This window comes from Catharus ustulatus, chromosome 3, assembly GCF_009819885.2.
Source record: "Catharus ustulatus isolate bCatUst1 chromosome 3, bCatUst1.pri.v2, whole genome shotgun sequence".
NCBI lineage: Eukaryota > Metazoa > Chordata > Aves > Passeriformes > Turdidae > Catharus > Catharus ustulatus.
This window is the reverse complement of record NC_046223.1, coordinates 56,414,145-56,432,711: the sequence shown is the minus strand read 5'-3', so window position 1 is coordinate 56,432,711 and position 18,567 is coordinate 56,414,145. Positions and strand designations below refer to the sequence as shown.

At 38.7% G+C, this 18,567-nt stretch overlaps 1 protein-coding gene across 1 annotated transcript in view; it reads right to left on the bottom strand.

The window, feature by feature from the left end:
- NOX3 (NADPH oxidase 3) overlaps positions 1-17,670 on the bottom strand; it is a 38,452-nt gene extending 20,782 nt beyond the window's left edge. The window contains exons 1-7 of the mRNA XM_033055942.1: positions 17,626-17,670; positions 16,862-16,957; positions 16,553-16,663; positions 14,748-14,832; positions 6,159-6,304; positions 2,910-3,091; positions 97-226 (exon numbers count right to left, since the gene is read on the bottom strand). Of these exons, the coding sequence (XP_032911833.1) occupies positions 97-226; positions 2,910-3,091; positions 6,159-6,304; positions 14,748-14,832; positions 16,553-16,663; positions 16,862-16,957; positions 17,626-17,670 (795 nt within the window). The remainder of the gene's footprint in view (positions 1-96; positions 227-2,909; positions 3,092-6,158; positions 6,305-14,747; positions 14,833-16,552; positions 16,664-16,861; positions 16,958-17,625) is intronic.
- Positions 17,671-18,567: the final 897 nt, after the last annotated feature.

The following is an 18,567-nucleotide window of genomic DNA, read 5'->3' as shown; positions in this document are numbered from 1 at the left end:
CCCAGTGGTATATGCTCCAGCCCCCTGCTCCCTAAGACATTTGGCCTCCCAAGAAAGGACAGTAAGTTAAAAACAGAAGACAAACGTCACTCTTACCACGGGTTTGTTGCCAGAAAACTGTGGCAGAGGGCACTGAGTGGTGTTCTCCCATTCCCAGTAGTGATCTTTACAGTAAGTGACATTGTGAAGCAGCAGACTCTGGGGTGTCTGACCTCGGACGAGCTGACTTAAAACAAAAATGTTCATCAATGATATGCTTCTTCCCAAGGTTTCTGTGTCTCTCTAGGTTTTGCAGTAGTAATCAAATGCCAGCTCTGAGATAAATGAACGCCTGAGAACTGGCCATTTCAAACCTGTTCTACTCTCCTGTTCAAATTACCTTTCCTTTAGTTTTGCAGTGAATTTTTGACCAAAGGCAAGAAGTGTGGTGTAGTGTTGGTATCCATCAGTGCAGGTGAAATGGAGAGAGCCCTTGCATAGAAAATGTACACTTTACTGTATGTGGCAAAATTTGATTTCCAACTTCTCTGAAGTAGGCTCTTTGACCTCCTCTGTATTTGAGCATCTGGTAGGGTTTAGTAAAGTGATAAAATTTAATAGTGACAGACCTTCTAGTTCCTTTACTGCTTTCTAAATGTATTTTTAAAAGCTATGAATAAAGTTGGAGGAGTGTAATTAGATGTATACTCTCTAAACATACTAAATTTTAGCTTCCTTACTTCTGAGAATGTTAATGCTGTGAATTTTTAAAAATATATCAATTCTGACTGTTCAGTTTAAATGGGTTTCACTTGGTATTGGTTATGGGCAGAGAAGGGAGATTTTTATGGGGAAACCCTGTTTGTTTCATATTGTTTCTGAATTGTCCCTTCCATACTTAGGTTGGCTAAGTTCAGACAGAAAGAAAGAAAAGGACTTAGTTTTGAGTGAGGTTTGTTCAGCCACCTGGGATGGAGAAAGAAGAGGGAAGTGGATGCAACCTTGGGGTTGGATCCTTTTTCATTAGCAAGGTAGTGGCAGGGATGTACTGGGGCAGGAGAAAGCTCTGTTGCAGTGCACTCCCAGCCTGTCTCTGGCTCAGCAGTGCTGGTCAGCTGGCAAGACAGAGGGAGCTTACAAAGCTGAAGGTTTTAAAGGGTTCATTGTAGTTGTTTGAAGTTAGATTCTAAACATTTTGCCAGAGAGGGAGGGGAGGGGGCATTTTAATCAGGCCAGGTTTATAGCATTTACTTGCAGCTGTGTAAAATGGTACTAATTAATTGGGCCAGCTTCAGGAACACTCGAAACCAAACTGGATGTGGCAACTCTCAAACCACAAGGAAAGAGGTGGGAAAAGTAACACACCACAAACCATTGTACTGGCCTGTTCTCTGCCTGATTTCACCATCCATGTACCTCCCAAGAACAGGCACATGCACACACTGCTGTGGGCTGGGAAATTCCACTCTGTCAAAGAATCATGTTCTGTACATATTTTAGCAGTGGCCAGTAGCATCTGAATATTTTACTAAATACACATAAACCTGTATTATGATCACAAGGACAGGCTTATAGGGTTTTTAGCAACCTGGTCTAGGGGGAGGTGTCCCTCCCTTCCCACGTCAGGGGGATTGGAACTAGATGGTCATTAATGTTCTTTCCAATACAAACTATTCTGTGATTCTGTGCGCACCAAAAGATTGTCCTCGAATCTGAAAAGATTAACTACAGCTTGCAACCATGTGCACACAAGTCAGCCAGCAGGAAAAGATCTGTGGAGCAAATCAATCTTTGTTGAGGGCCCCTCACAGGACATGATTGAGGGCTACTTAGGACATGGGACTAGGTCTGGCTTGGTCCTCTGAATGGATCACTTGTTAGCTCTTGGAACACAGCAGTGTGTTCCTGTCAGTGGATTTCTACCCCAAACACTGGGTTATGCAGGCCAGGGATTGTGAGCCAAGCCCAGGGGGTGAGGAAGACCACGAGATTTACCTCAAAACTGCAGTCCCTGAATTAAAATGTGAATTTAGATTAACATGACTGCTATCACACAGAAATGAGAAAAGGAAGTCAAGGATAGCACACAAGGGAGAAGCAGATGATGCCGATGGAGCTGGAAACAGAAGATGGAAATGTTTCCAGCTCTAAGCACCTTCCTGCTCTCACTCTGCATTGACAGAGGATTTATCAGTCCCTGAGCTTCTCAGGGAAGGTCCCACACATCTGCTGTCCCTCAGTGTAAAAACCAGAGTGCTCTGCTAAGAGGACCAACCTTTCTTTTGTGCTGAGGAATAGGAAGACGAACAGCAACCAGGCAATCATCTCTGTCCATAAAAGCCACCTGACTGGAGTAGTCATAAGCCTGAGTTGTTTGTTACTGTAGTCATTTAAATGTGGCTTGTAATATAGTACCTAGCACTGCTACTCAGTATGTCGGTATGGTGAGGAAATTTGGGGTTCTGGTCCTTGCAGAGGAAGGTCAAAATAACTTTACATTAATGGAGGCAGAGAAGAATGGCCACAGAGACACCTACCATAGGGCAGATGACATGCTGAAAGCTTCTCTAGTTTCTACAAGGTCTCTTGCAAAATGCCTTACAAGAGTTATGACCATAATGTCTATCCCTTATTAATTTGAACCCACAAAGTTTTGATTCCTGATCTGTAATGTCCCTAGTTCCCAAGCATGAAAGTTCATTCATTGATAAGGTACAGATTGTAAGATGGTAGAATAGTGGCTGAATAAACTGAAGGATGCTTTCATTCCTCAGAAAAGTGATGCATTTTAATTTCAGTATGTTTTCATTTTGTAATATCACCAAATACCCCAGCAGTTTGTTAGTACAAAAGCACGGGATTGTAGATTTGGATGGTGTTTCATCTCAAACTGTGTACATATACCCCACATAGTTTAGACAAACACTTACCCCATACCATGGATTACTAAACCAGTGAAGAAAACCACAAAGAGGTGATGGGTGTACCAGAAAACCTCATAGCATGACCTTCTGATGAGCTCAGTGGATGAAGTCATGATCAGAATTAAAGCCACAGTTATCACAACTCCAGTTATTCCAGCTATTGTGGTTAGTACTTCTCCTGTTGTGTTCTAGAATAAAAACACATTATTAGTATTAGTAGTAGTAGTAGCTATTGTTGTTGTAACTGTTATTTTTATTACTATTTCTATTACTTTTATTATTGTTACTGTTGCTGCTATTTCACGTGAAGCCAAAATCTCCAGAATAGGAACAAAACCAGAGCAAGACATGGAGGCAAGGAAATCCTTCATTTTACCACAGAACAGCATTGAAAGACATCCCTCAGCTCCATTTCTACTCAGGATTATTCCAAACAGATATTTAAATATTTGCTGCCACTTGTTTCAGGAATTGAAAGGAGTAAAATAGTCTCATTTGTACTGTTATCAATTTTGCTTACTTACACATTTAATGAATGTGTGTCACAAATAAAGCAAAATTAGAGAAATGAGAAGATTAAACCTAGAAGTCTAGCAAAGAAAAGAGCAATAGAAACCAGCTTATTTATGTGAGGGTGATAAAGTGAGGTGCTAAGACACCTCAGCCATAAAGGTGTGGAACTCTTTTGTGCTTACTTCACTACAAAGTTTGTGGGGCTGTAGCAGCCCTGAAATGGTACACAAAGATGGCATACTCTCATTTACCTAAAAACCATACCTTTTAACCTGTTCCTTACATTTATCTGGAGATAAACTTCATAATGCTTGGGTTTATTTTTAAAAACACATATTTATATCAACATTTTTGTACTTGTCAATGATGAAACATTAATATACTGGGCTGGAACATGCTCCTTCTTGTTCATGACTCACAGATGTCAGCACAGGTCTGGTAAATCTGTCTAAACCCACCAAAATAGACTGAAGTGAGAGTGAAGATGTATTTTGAACACAACTGTCAGATGCTGATTGCAGTCATAAAGTGCAAATCGTGAAGAACAGTAAAAATCTCACACACAAGATGAGAATCAAGCTAAATACGCCATCAGAGTGTAAATTAAGTCCCTATTCGGCCTACAAAGCATGTATATCTGTTTTCCCAGTGCTGATGCACAGGAATGAAGGAGCTCAGCACATCTTCTGGATCCTGATTTGGTTCTACAGCTGAATACACTAGGAGTTAAAAAACAACCCTCTATTGTATTTGTAAAGTGCGCTCATTTGATATGGAAATCCTAGAGGTGATAAAATTCCACAATGCCATTTTTATAGTCACTTTTTACTGTAAAATCATTCTTTCAAATGCTCACATTTGACAGGGTACAGTACATTTTCAAATTGGTACCTGTGAAGAGTGGTTCAGATTCTATTACATATTAACAGGATTGATCTAGGTGATATTTTGAACATTTCCACTAACGTGGCTAGTTTGGATGTTGAGATGAAAAAAGGCAAAATGTCAAAGACACTTAGTACATTGCTTCAATGGCAATAGGATGAAACTGAAAAGAAAGCCTGAATTGTTGATCTGAGAACTTTCTTCTCTGAATTTAGAAACAATCTTTTGTTTGCTTCTCTTCATAATTTATTAATCCTGAGTTTAGCTACTGAGACACAAGTGAGTGATAAAAGAAATATAAATATTAGAGGTTAGAGTAAAATCTAGGCTGTAAATTGAAAGGTAATTGTGGAGTGTATGGCTGTGAGAAATCTGAGAAGGAATGTTCTCAAAATATTCTAGCCTTCCTCTTCAAGATTATTTAGGATCATAATGCTAATTAGAGGCCCGCCTCACAATTATGTCACTATGGGAATGCTTAGTGGAGAAAAATAATGTTTACTGAAAGATGGTGAGTTCCTGCTCAGAGCCGGGAGCTTTGTTCTGCCCCTAGGGAGCACCTCACAGGCATGCAATGAAAGTGGTCACTGGGTGTCCTGATAAACTGGGAAGCTGAGCCCTTGGCTTGCTCTCCTCTTCTGATAAACTTGACTGCTTTGTCAACACTAACATGAAGACTTTTGCATTTGTACCACTGACTACATCAATTTGCTTGATTTTCTTCACATTTGAAATTGTTTACTTGCTTATTTTGAAAGATGAAAACCCCATGCTATCTAAACTGGAAAGGAACTAAGGAAAAGCAGAAGCCTCACAGCTTAAAAGCATTGTTGAATCCTATCAATGGCTGTCCAGCCATCTTCTCACTCGGTTTCTTGTTTCAGTGGAGCACATCACTGGTCAGAAGAGCACCATGGTGTTCAGGCAGTTCTTATTTCATGCTGACTGTGTGGGCATTTTCTAAAGAGCAGAACAATATGCATGGGAGTCTCACTGGGGCCACTTCAACCCTGGAATAGGTAACTATGGAACAGGACACACAAGGAAACATAAAGCATAAATGTCATGTGTGTGTAATGGTTTGCATGGTTTACATGGATTCTCTGTATGCTCAGCTTTTCTTTATGTTATAAATATTATAAGGGAGAGCTTATAATGCTGTTGTGGGTTATCCAAGAAAGTGAACAGGAGGCACTGTTACTTTTTCCCCCAAAACAAGCAGAACCATTTATGGGTTGAGGATCCTGTAGCTCTGCTAGGCTCTGAAGAGCATACAGCAGCTCTAGCTTCCCCCTGCACTGCTTCCTGTGTGCAGCAGCCCTCTGGGTGATTTCAAAGGTGCTCTATAACCGTATGAGTGGTTTTGAAGGTGTCCTTCCCTGAGCAGCCACACTCAACACCTAACGAGGCAGAGTCAGCCCCCAGATTGGGAAGGTGCTGCACCACCATGGGGAGGGACAAATAGCAAATGCCAAAGAATTATTGTGAAGTGCTATTGCTGTTCAGTTATTTTTCTTTCTGAAAAGAAGTTGTGTTTGTTCCATGTATTGGTATTTTAGTTTTGGGGATTTTTAAAATTCTTTTCAGGTTTATTTAATTGCCTACTCTTCACAACACTCCTTATCCTCCCCCCACCAGCTGTCTCCTGACAAACTAATTAAAATACTATAGACATTTCTTTGAGCTTAGTAACCTGAAAATTGCAGCTCTGAGTAAGTGTTTTCAGCTGAAATTGAGGTTAACCTTTGGCAGCACCTTCTCACTCTGGTTAAAAGGCTTTGAAATACAGTTTTACCGACAAGAGAATCCACAGAGGAAAACCTTTTAGATGAGGAAACCTAAAAAGTGACATCTTACTGTTTCATATGTCCTGATTGGGTTCAAGTAGCTTTCATTTGGGCTCTTGCCAAGACCAGAAAGTTTATTCCGTAACCCCCCAGCTTCTTTTGACTGGCTGGAATGATAGCGCTCGATGTTGATGGAGTGGGCAACAATATGGATGGCTGCAGGAGAGAAAGAGTGGTGTGAAATTACAGGCACACTCACATGTGCCCATCGTGCCAGAAGGACCCTCATTATGCACACTGTGAACTATTTGAAAAGCTCAGGCATAAATCGAGAGTTTTGCATGGATTAAGCTGACAATAAAAAGAGAATTTTATCAACTTCATGTCTAATACGAAGCGACTGCTTCACAGTGGAGAGGACAGGAACAGCTCCAGAGTCACCTCCCAGGTTTACAGTCAAGTGCCCTGCATTCTCCAGTGTCATCAAAAGAGGACCTCTTGAGAGTTAATGTAAAAGTGTATGCCTCTGACTTTAAATTGTTACAAATTAGGTAAACTGATTAAAATTCCTATTTTTAATTAATATACTAGGGTGTGCTTTGGTTTACCCTTTACACAGGACACTGAGTTGACTGGTTTAGGCATGGACAAGTTTGCAACTTGCACTAGAGATGCTTTCAAAATCTGTCCCCTATTAACAAGTAGCTGTAGCATTACTTTATGAAGGTGGAACCTGTGGAAGCCACAGGAACTATGATTTAAAGGGAGAAGAGCAAATTGCAGTGTTAAATCTGATTTGTCCTGAGTATCATATATTGCCTCTACTTCTGGCCTGCTCCCAAAGGTATATGAAATGGTCAGTTTAGAAAAATACCTTAGATTGAAGTAAGAACTCCCCTGTAATTATTATCTTGGGTGGAAAGAGTATAATTTCAAGAGTGGAAAAGGAAGGACTTTGTTTTATTATTGGCTAACATAGATAAAGTTGCAATCAAGCTAGGTGCAGAGTTTCATTTTTCAATATGAGAGATTCTCAAATCCATTATATGAAAGTTGTAATTAATGCAAGATATTAAATGCCAAAGGATGAAAAAATGACAATGAAAGATAATTATATGTTTACAGCACAGCTATTTCTAGTTTTTCTAATTAGCTTCCTGTTATCATCTCTCCTTCAGTGGTTATCTTTCTGTCCCTGACCATTTAAAAAACCTTTCTAAAAGGCAGTATTTGTAGTAAATCAAATATGATCTACCCTGAACAGTATTCTCAAAACAATTCTCTTCTCTTCTCTTCTCTTCTCTTCTCTTCTCTTCTCTTCTCTTCTCTTCTCTTCTCTTCTCTTCTCTTCTCTTCTCTTCTCTTCTCTTCTCTTCTCTTCTCTTCTCTTCTCTTCTCTTCTCTTCTCTTCTCTTCTCTTCTCTTCTCTTCTCTTCTCTTCTCTTCTCTTCTCTTCTCTTCTCTTCTCTTCTCTTCTCTTCTCTTCTCTTCTCTTCCCTCTTCTCTTCCCTCTTCTCTTCCTCTTCTCTTCCTCTTCTCCCTTTTAAAAATTGTGACTATGTGGATAAAAGTAATGTCTTAATATTCTAGTCACTAGGTAAAACATTCCCCCCAATAGTAGGTTATCCCATGTGTCCAAGCTGGAGGGAAGCTATTTTCATTTCTGAGGTGATCCTTCTAGAGCAGTAGAAGTGCTGTGGTTGGTTGATTGTCAAGATGCATTTCATTCAAAATGTAATGTTAACATAGGGACTCCCCCCGCCACTCCTTGACACCTGCTTCACCTCATTGCCTCGTGCTTAGATATTCACTGAGAGATGAAAGAACTATTTCAAAATCCTTGTTACATTAAATTTAAAGTAAGGCTTTAAACCAAATCATATGTCCTAGTCACTGGGTTGACTGGTTATTCTCTTTTGAGCTGTCTCCTGATGAAGCCCTTATTAAAAATAATCCAATATTTATTGACATAGGCATCCCAAATGAGTATCCTGAGCACCCAAACTGCAAAATCAACCTCCCATTTCTCCTGAATCTTTGGCCCAATGAATAATAAATTATTTATACAAGCTGAAATAGCTTCAGTAGGATGGAGGCTGAATCTGAATGGGTATGAACTGCAGAGAGATAAAATGAGCCTGGAAATTAGAAGACATATTCAAGCCATCAATGAGACTCTAAAATAACCTTCTGATAAACGGGATAATGGGATCAAGCAATGTAAGCAGCTTTCAGCTGAAGGTTGGTATTTTATGAGATGGTGTGCATGGCATGACTGTGAGTATCAGAGAGTATGGGCACAGTGGCCTGGCATGTCCTGCAGTGCTGTTATGGATTAGGTGCTGCAAGTGAAACAACCTTGTACCAGGTGAGAGATGCTTCCTGGAGCCTGTGCATGGGAGTGTGCTCCCAGCACCCCGGCAGTGCTGGGACGCTGGAAGGAAGGTGGCACTGGACCACAAGCAGCAGATGAGATGTGTGGATTTAGACTGCCAAAACCCAGGAGCCCAAGAAGCTCTGAGCTGCATGGCTTAGGTGGCTGTGTGAGGGCTGTGGCAATCTGTTCCCCAGTGTACAACTGATGTGTAAGCAGTATATAAACACTGTTTATATTTAAGTGCAACAGCACATTTAAGTGCTGAGTAGGAAGAGGGGAATTGTTCCCTCTTTCAGGGGCTTCTTTCAGAACAGATGTGTTGGCCTGGTGAGGATGTTATCTGATCCAGCTGGAAGGGAATCAAGTCACTGCTTGATGAGGACCTGATTTCTTTGACATTTGAAAGACCTCACTCATAGGACAAGAGTGTGGGGTAACAGATTGCTGTCTTTGGTAAGTTGTGGAGTTACATGCTGCACATTGTCTGGTATGGGCTAAGGGAAAGAGGAAAGAAAACTTTCAAAGGATGGAAAACCCTGACAATGAGTCTCTAAGGGGACTTATACTAAGCAGTTTTATTTTGGCATCTACCAGTGGTTACTGTAACTTGGGCCTCTTGCCCCCTGTACCTACAGGATGCTCTTTGTAACTCTGGTATGATGTAATAGTCCCCATAACCAATGGACCAAGAGAGTGTCACACACTTAGGACTCGTAGTGCTGTTTTACCAGAGCTTGCCTGCAATCTGTCAACTGGAGATTTTGGATTATCATAGCTCATTTAGAGTTGTGACATTGACTAAATGTGAATGTTTGAATCTGGCTTCATAGCAAAAGGCACTTTATCCCTTTCACCTTCAAAACAATAGATTTTTTTAAAGTGATACTGTAGACTATAAAACATTCACGTGAAATGATGATATTTCTGTTGTTTAGAAAGCTAGAAAATCTTGTACTTTCTCCAAAGTGCAGGATTCTACATGATTTGCACAAGTTCTAGTCATGGCAGCAGTGACAAGGTATCTAATGCTATCTGGTAAATGCTGCGTGTTGAGAGTGAAATTAGTTTTCTCCAGACAGTGGTCCATAGTTCCTAACAGAGTTTTTCTAGTCTTGGACAGAAAAAAAAACAGGAAATAGTTTCTCAAGAAGGTCTTGAGACTATAGTTGATGAGGAGTACTCATGTTGCAACTTTCCCCTGGAAGAAGATATCCACTTCTGGTAGCCTAGCCTAGTAAGATTTTTCTGCAGGCTATCAGAGGATACTGTCTTTTACATCTGCACATTGTTCTGTTTCCCCATGTTTCTGTCAATGGAAACATCATCATCCCTTCTTCTTTGGGATCTACCACACCTTCCCTTCTGGGTGGCATTTCCCCCAGATTCCACATATAGGATATTAGAGGTGCAGAAGACTTCCAGAATGAACAGGACTGTTGTTGTTTTTATTTTCTGCCAGCTATTGTGTGGTAGATGTTAATGTACAGAGCATAATGATACATTGAAAAATATTACATTTAATCTAGAGATGTACTGAATATGTTGGTTTACCTGAGTCTCCTATGATCTTATATTACCTGGAGCGTTATTAGATTAATAATTCTGATGGGTTTCTTTGTGCTACTAGCAAAGAATGATGCAATCTAAAAATGAATTATAGCTGGATGGTAAGAGTAAACTGAAGATCTAATTCCATTTTCAGTGTGGTTCATTTAATGTATAATAGTTGTAGCAGAATAAAATTCTGGCACTGAACACATTGCCAATAACTAAAATATTTTACATCCCTAAAGTGCATTTTCTGAAGGTCTTTGCATCTGCAGTCGGTAGAATTTACTAAGCAATTCCAAAATTAATATGCAGATTTCTGAAATCTGAGCTTACCACAGTTGGTAGTTCTTTCCTCTGCACCACTTTTCTAAGTTAACCATGAGGGCAAAGTTGAAGAGACTACATCTCAGAATTTTTTGTTCATTTTTTTCCTCATTCTGCATGTCCAAACATAACATATGGAATAAATCCCACAATCTTTTAAACAAAGCTCTTTTTTATAACAGTTCATGAAGACTGAAGGATTTTTCTTGTGTTTAATGACATCTGGAACCTCTGAAGCACTTAACATACATTAATTTGTATTTGACCCTGAGATGTTCTATCTAGTCCACCTCTGAGATCAAATAAAAGGCTTTATTGGAAAGAGAGAAGGAGGAAGAGGGTTGCTATTAGATCATGGTGTTTACTGTACATATCCTTAAATACAAAGAGATGTAATTAAATTATCTTGAAAGTATGGTCAATTTAGCTACTTTTATTCAGCCAATTGTGCCTTCAGTGAAGCATGCACAACTCTCGTTGAACTAAACAGACATTTCATGTGTTTATCTGAGGACAAGATTTCACTCTCTCTTTTTTTCTGCATGCCTGTGCAGGATAATAATCAAATTGGAGCTTGCTGCTAGCAGTTAAACATTTTGATTAACCAGCCTATCATGATAAAGTCAAAGGGTCAAATCCTGGCCTTTTTGCCCACAGCAAAGAGAACAACTTTGCAGGCAGATAACCCAGGCATGAAGAATTCTGCCCCTGAATAAGGCTGGAATTCTTTTTACCACCCACTGTCTTGTGCCAGCCATTCCTAGTTATTCAGAACCCCTAATTCAACTTCACGATGTTTTTGTGGATTAAAAAGGCACACATTGTATAAAAATTAAAATAGTGACCACACGTGCGCTAGCATTGTATTTTGTTTTTAAGAATGGTTAAAAACATCAAAGAAGAACATGACTTAGACCATTTTGTTATCTTAGCTGGAAGCCTATAATCTTCAATTTAATATGGTTTCCTTCCTAGTACTTGCACTAAGTCTGGATTTAAACAATCTGACTGGAAAAAAAAAAAAAGACATTTAATGGAAGTTTGATTTTCTGTAATTTCTGGAAGTACAACCCTGAGGTATCAGCTAAACCTCTTTTGAAGATAAGCATCTGCTTCTCTGAAAACTTAATCGTTTACATAAAAATGTGACTCAGGTCACCAAAGCCATTCACTTAGTTTACCAAAAAGTGGTTGAAAATTGAAAGGCTTCCTAGTATCTTTAGCTATAGATTTTTCAGTGCTTGGCAGAAGCCAAACACACATGGCATCACCATCTTTCTTTCTGCACTTTGCATGTTTTTAAAGAAGAACATATTGCTGGAATTTTTAAGGAACAGGAGCCACCATTTCAAACAGCCTAACTCCAAACAACCTTACTGTCCTTCACCTGTTTTCCTTTAATTGCTTAAACTTTATTAATATCATAATTCAAAGATTGATCAAGCAGAATATCTATATGATCTTTCGGCAAATATCAAAACAATGCAAGTAGTTTCTTTTTTAAGGTAAGCCCAATACATCAAAATAAAGAAAGAAAAATCTCCCCAAAACTCCCCACTCCAGAAAATGCATGAATGTGCTTTTTTCAGAGTGTAAAAACAGTATAGTAAGAGGTAGGTGTTGTAGAAAACATTATTACTATCTCTTGTAGTGTCTTTAAGTTTCAGGCCACTGTGTCTCAACTGAAAAGTGTCTTTTCCATTACAAAGCACAGAATTATTTGCACTGATCAAACTGAGACTGCATGAAACTCTGATTTTATTCTAGCAGAGTTACGGGTCTATAAGGAAGATTTATTAGTGGCTGAATAACTCCCAGACAGCTCTTATCACAGACAGGCATGCAGAATGCAGGAAGCCAAACTAAGCAGAATTCCCTTTACTGAATTTTCAATGATGCCCTTGATTATAGATAGCATTGTTTACTCTCTCTCTTTCCTCCAACTTCCCTCTTCCACTAGTCTCTAATTATATCCCTTTATGACCTGACCAATTAAAGCCTGCTCTTGAATTTGTATTAGAGCTGATGAAAAATTAAAGGTACAGATGTACTTTTTCCAAGGCCAGGCACACCTCAGCTAGCTGCCTGTTAGAAGCCAAACAATATTAATGTTGCACTGACTATTTTTAGCACACTATTAAATAAATATGCTGGAATAACACCACCTGGCAAGCCAGGATGAATATATGTTACTTTAGTAATAAAGGAGTTTACAATTTTATATTGTGAGGCTAAGCTTACTGATCTGATCTTCAAATTGGTTTAACTTCTTGCTGCCACATTTATTCTATTGATCATACAAGGGTGAACATCCATTTAATTAAGAATTACTAAATTGCAATAGACTAATAGGAGTTGACTATGTTTTTGTGTAATAAAAGGAAATGTAGGTAGTACTAGGATAAATAATGTGTCAGTTTAGAGGAAAACAGCATCTATTTACACATCATTTTAGCACTGTTGGATTTTATTAAAAAGGATTCAGTGTACTTGTGGGTACCACTCTGAAATCTTGCTTTTCTGTCACAATGTGTTCTGTAGATTTTATTTTTCTATGAACTTAAAATTGAATTTCAGGCCATTCTTTACGCAAGTCTGACTATACAGTGATGTAGTGCCAAATATGATAAATGTTTCTCACTTGATTGTTAAGGAAGCAGGAATTCATAGCTTGTCATGCTTTTTTATTAGACTTCCCTGTGTTATGTTTTCTTTCTCAAATATCTCATCAACTATTTTTCCACTTTATATTTTAGAAAAAAAATCAGCTAACCTAAATAACAACCCAAAAAATGAACCCTTGATTTCTCCCTAGAGAGTGATTTAAATGAGAATTATATGATCTGCTTTCTGATTTTGTAATTATATGATTATATGCTTTCTGTCATTTCCCATTGGCTTCTGTGTCTTTTTCCTTGAAATTAGTGAAACTAATAAAGTAATCACTTTTCTGATAGATTTACACTTCCTTAACTGTCCACATTAAGGGAAAATAGAAAATATTTTAATATTAATGTAAAAACTAGAAACATAAAAGGTTTTACTGTGCAGTTTTGCTTTCTTTTTTGAACGTGACCTATTATACACCAATTAAAGTTGATTAATTTATATTCCTGGGTTGATTTATTAATTAAAGAAGCAATGTTGCACTCTATAGGAATCTGCTCAGTGGTGAAACTGAACTGTGATGAATGAGTGGGCAAGACAGATAAGTAATTCATCATAATACACTGTAAGATGAATGTTTGCATCCTGTAGCCTTCCCTTAGGAATTCTTTAGCATGACATACAGAAGACAAACTTTAGCTATTGGTTCCTGTTGGCAATCCTGACTTCATATTCTTGTCTCACTGCATGAGGACATTAACAGCCTGTACACGCAAAAGCAGCTCCCTCACACAGTCTGAGAAAGATATTGGTACCAGAATCCACCCTGACAGCCTGGGGGTAGAACAGTTACCCTGCAATGCCTCATGCTTGCAAATAGCCCTGATTAATTCCTCTGTCTCCTGCCCATTTTCTAATCTATCTATCTATCTATCTATCTATCTATCTATCTATCTATCTATCTATCTATCTATCTATCTATCTATCTATCTATATCATCTATCTCAGATACCATCTCTGTGTGCTCATGTCCTTCACTGTGGCTTTTGTTCATTCCACTCTGTACATTCTTTTTCCTCAAGCTATCTCCTGCTCCCCTCATGTCCACTGAATTCCTACAAATCCCAGACTTCTCCAGGTCCTTTTACTACTTAGAGAACAGGAAGGTGCCACGTCTTTTTCCCAGCCAGGTGAAAAAACACCTCAGCAAGTCACTAGGACCAACAGAATAGATAAATTTTGATCTCAAGTTGCTGTTTTTCCCTCAAGGGGGCCATCAGTTTCCTGGATCAGTCCCCTACTAAAAATATCTAGAAATCCATTGTTTTTGAGACACCTGCCTCTCTCAAATTCAGGTTAAATTTATTACCTGGTTGAAAAATTGGTGAAGATATATTGGTGGGCAGATGTGTGGTGTGACTCATAAGCATAATTTCCTTACAGAATCAGGCAGTAATGCTATGTCATCTCACCAAACATCTACCCTCAGGGCTTCAATTAAAGTTATTTACACTAAATTTTAAGAGCACACAAATTGGTCAGATGAACTAAGTGGAAACTGGTGTTTACTATTCAGATTGAAAGTTTATTTCCTTAACAGTCAAACTCTTCTCAAGCAAAAAACATTACAAATGGTTAATCAGATGGGACTCCTACACACATTTAAAGCTGCAGTCAACAAATGATTGCACTAAAGTATCACATCTCAGAGCTGATGGAGATTGCATTAGGCAGAATCACTGCGAAATTCAAAACAGTTCAAAGGCAAAGAAGAAAAAAAATAAAACCAAAAAAGCTTACTTGCATTTAATGCTATTCCATAGGCAACCATCTTGTGAAATGTGATGTTTTTGTCAAGTTGTCTCCTCAGTGCTGCTCCACAGTACTTGATGAAAAAGCAGAACTTGTTTTATATCATTCCTATTGGTGTTTACAACTCACATTTTGGAGAGGAGAAGAGCTCAGTACATTTGAAAATGGAATACTGAAGAAATTCAGTGGAAGTTTTGGGTTAGTTTTAGGACTCAAGTAACTTTCCGGAGTGGCACTCTAAGGTTTCTGAAGCTATTCATCCTATACAGGGGCTCAGAAAAGGGTTTGATAAAGCCCTGCTGCACTTAGCTGTGATTGTGACTGGCTTATCTGAGCTGACATTAACTCTCTTGCTGGTATAAGAGCACCAGGCTGGGCCACCACTGCTTCACGAGCTTAGCATGACAGAGCTGAAGTGCTGGCGCAGCCAGCTTGCAATGAAAACATTGTCTCTGCTTTCAGGAAATGCACACCCCAGGAGATGAGGCTGTCTAGACCTCAGGTGGCTGCATGCTGATGTGTTACTGAGCCGTGCTCCCATTATTGGAAGGGCTCGGCAGTGGCGTGCTCACGGCCAGCTGGGTGCCCCTGCACCGAGCCAAAGCTAACACGCTCTGCTGGAACCCAGACAGCACTCATGGAAGGAATTCAGCCTCTGAGTGGTGCTGTGGGTGTCTGGATTGCTCACATGACCTGGAATGTATCCATGTTGTTTCCCAGCTAATGAGTCTTCCAAAAATCTGGAGCCCCACAGGGTGCGATGTCAATACGACAGCACCTCCTTGGAGAGGGACTGGATCCAGCCTGGTGCTGACCATGCTGGGGCACTCAAGTTGCTCTGTACCGTGCTCCTCAAGAGCAGATTGTTGTCCAGAAGAGCCAAATACTATCTGTGGGAAGAGTTCAAGTCCTCTGAGTTCTTACTCAGCATCTAAATGGTCATGCATATATATCCTGTGCGAATTCACAAACTGATTCAGAAGGCCATTTTTTTGGTAAATGTTTAACTCTTGAACTCAAATAATTATGCAAGTGTTGACTCCCAGCCTAAGGACTGCTTAACATCTAAGCCTAACAATCACAGAAACAAAAAATGGCAGGACTGAAATAAGAACCAGCTTACTATAAAGGAACTGTATCTTATCAATTCTAAATTCCTGTTGTTCTTGGAGTCATGAAGTGATCAGTGATTTTTTTACCCAGGCATGTGGCATTGGGATAGTTCTGACTACAATAATTCAAAACAAGTTGAAATTATAGCTAATAGACCTAAAGCTTTAAGTACTTCCTATGCATGTTTCCAAGGTTAATGTGAATCCCTCTGTTACAAAAATGCATTTACCACAAATGAAGACCTGAATGGTCTCAGACAGAAGTGTTTAAACATGTTCATTATTATCCTTAGAACATTTTTACCTATCTGAACATTTTATTTCTTGAATTTTCACTTTGCAGCTACAGAGAATACACATGATGGATAAGAATTTTCTCCATTTGGCCAAGTGGCATTATTATGTCCCTTTTTTGTAGCTTCCCACTTTTCTCTTCATGACACCATGCTATGCAGCAGCTGCCAAAATCAGTGTTGCATTTAGAGCACTGCGTTAAACAAGTCATTTGTTTCTCTTCAGTCATGAATACTGACAATTTAAATGGTAATAACTAGGCAATAGTATACAGATTTCTCTATCAAAAATTAAAATTCCTTGGAAAATGTTTGATATGGACAATACTGCTGAACTACAGAAATAAAAAAGAGAGGATAATATGGCTATTTGAGAAATGGTACTTACAATGCTTGCTCCTCTTAAGAATGAAATAAGGTTTCTACAGACTGGTAACAGGATTAGCATGCAGTTAAAATTAAGGCACGTTGCAGAAGCTCTTGCCCAAGCCAGGGTTGACTGTACGTATAACAGCATAAAGAAATTAAATTACAAGCTTGGTAAAGGAAGAGCAAAAGAAAATACTGTATTGATATACTACTCTTCTATAAGAAAATTACTGTTGAAGCATCAAAAGTTTTATGAAGGATGTAAATAAAATCAGACTACGAATACGTTCTTCCTGTTAAGCCCTTTAACAATCAAACTCATACTTACTCCCAGCACAATCCGTGTATAAATGTAAGCATTGTCATCTTCATACCAGTGGAAGGTATCAATAAACAAATAGAAGTTCAGTCCCAGCCACATTAGCTACAAAGCAGAGAGGCTAAGGATTAGTGACATTTACAGTATTTTTTAATGCATGTAAAAATGGTTATGGTTACAGTTTTAAGAGAATCTGAGAGATGTTTCAATATCAGTGTGCAATGCAGTTCTTGACCACAGATGATAGAAATCAAAAATGTCTGCTGGAATGAGGTTATATTTTAGCAAATTCAGGGTTACAGTCCTACCCCCAGATCCCCAGTAAAGGATATAAATGATGTTTACTGTGTCATGGTAAACTTGCTTTTAACCACAGGCCTTATCCTGATCTCTAAAAAGGAAATAAATGCTAAAATTAGAAAAATCACTGAAATGGAGGGAATTAAGAGCTAAGGAAATTCCTTTCTCTGGTCCCTGTACACCATTCTCCAAACTGTCTGAAAATAAATCAGAATATAATTTCAATTAGAATTGCAAACCCCTGCTCCCTTTATCTGAGGACTAAAGTACATTGACTTAAAAATAATTAAAAAAAACCACCAAGACTTTAAATTGTTTTTAAGACTGGTTATAAAAAGGCTGCTGAATATTTTATAGCAAGTTTTACATTAAGCTTGGGAGTATTACTGTAAGCAAACCATAAAATGTCTTTTAAACAAGCTTAAAATATTTATACATATCCAATTAGATTTTTTAATGCTAAAAATACTCACTAATAACAGCACGGAGAGTTTCTCATTCAAAATCCAGCATCCCATCCTGTGTGTCTCTACCTATGCTGCCAATAGCTGACTCTTGCCTTTCAATGTAACCTGAGTTGTCTGTCCATTCCTTGGGCTTTTCTACTGACTCCTTTTGTCTTTAGTTTTTAATAAGCACCTACTGGGAGCATGAGTTTTCTCTAGGAATTTTCTAATTAAAGACTGCCTGACAAGAACAGATCACCTGAGTGACATGTCTCATGATCTGTGTAAGTAAAATGCTGGTCATTGTCCAGTTCTTTTTCTCTCCAGAGTTATTTCTCAGCAAATGATAGATGCTGTCATTAAATTGTCCACTTGTACCAGCATGTATTTGGGTGGGAGTTTTTTTGCTTTGTTTTTTTTTTTTTTTTAAATTTTGAACAGGGTGCAACATTTCTTCATGATTTGTCTTTTAATTCAGTGGCAAACAGTAGCATCCCTGATGTGTGTATAATAAGGAGCATGTCCTGGTGAGGGCACTGCATTTACCCTTGGCTCCCCTTGCCAGAAGCTGTGCAAATTCTGCCTGTAGTAATCTTATTCTTTCTCTAGTAAAACCATTTCCTAAGGCTTTCCTGACTTGCCTATGAAGGAGGAATTTCTGTGACAAAATAACTGAAAATTTCTGAAAGTTGAAATGCTATCAAGCTATCAAGCTCAGCTGCTTTTTAAACCAGTGTTAATGGCTGTTAATATGAGTTAGCAGAGCCATGAGAATGTCATTACAAATGCTTTGAATGCAAACATTTACAAGGGATTTGCTTTGAGCTTTATTTTTCTTGGAGTAAAATTACGTATTATTTAGCAATTTTATGACAAGCCATGTGCTGTAATTGGCCACTGTCCATTATGTAACTTGATATAGGCTGTGCCCACAACCACCCTATTTATAGTAGCTTTGGTAGTTCAGGG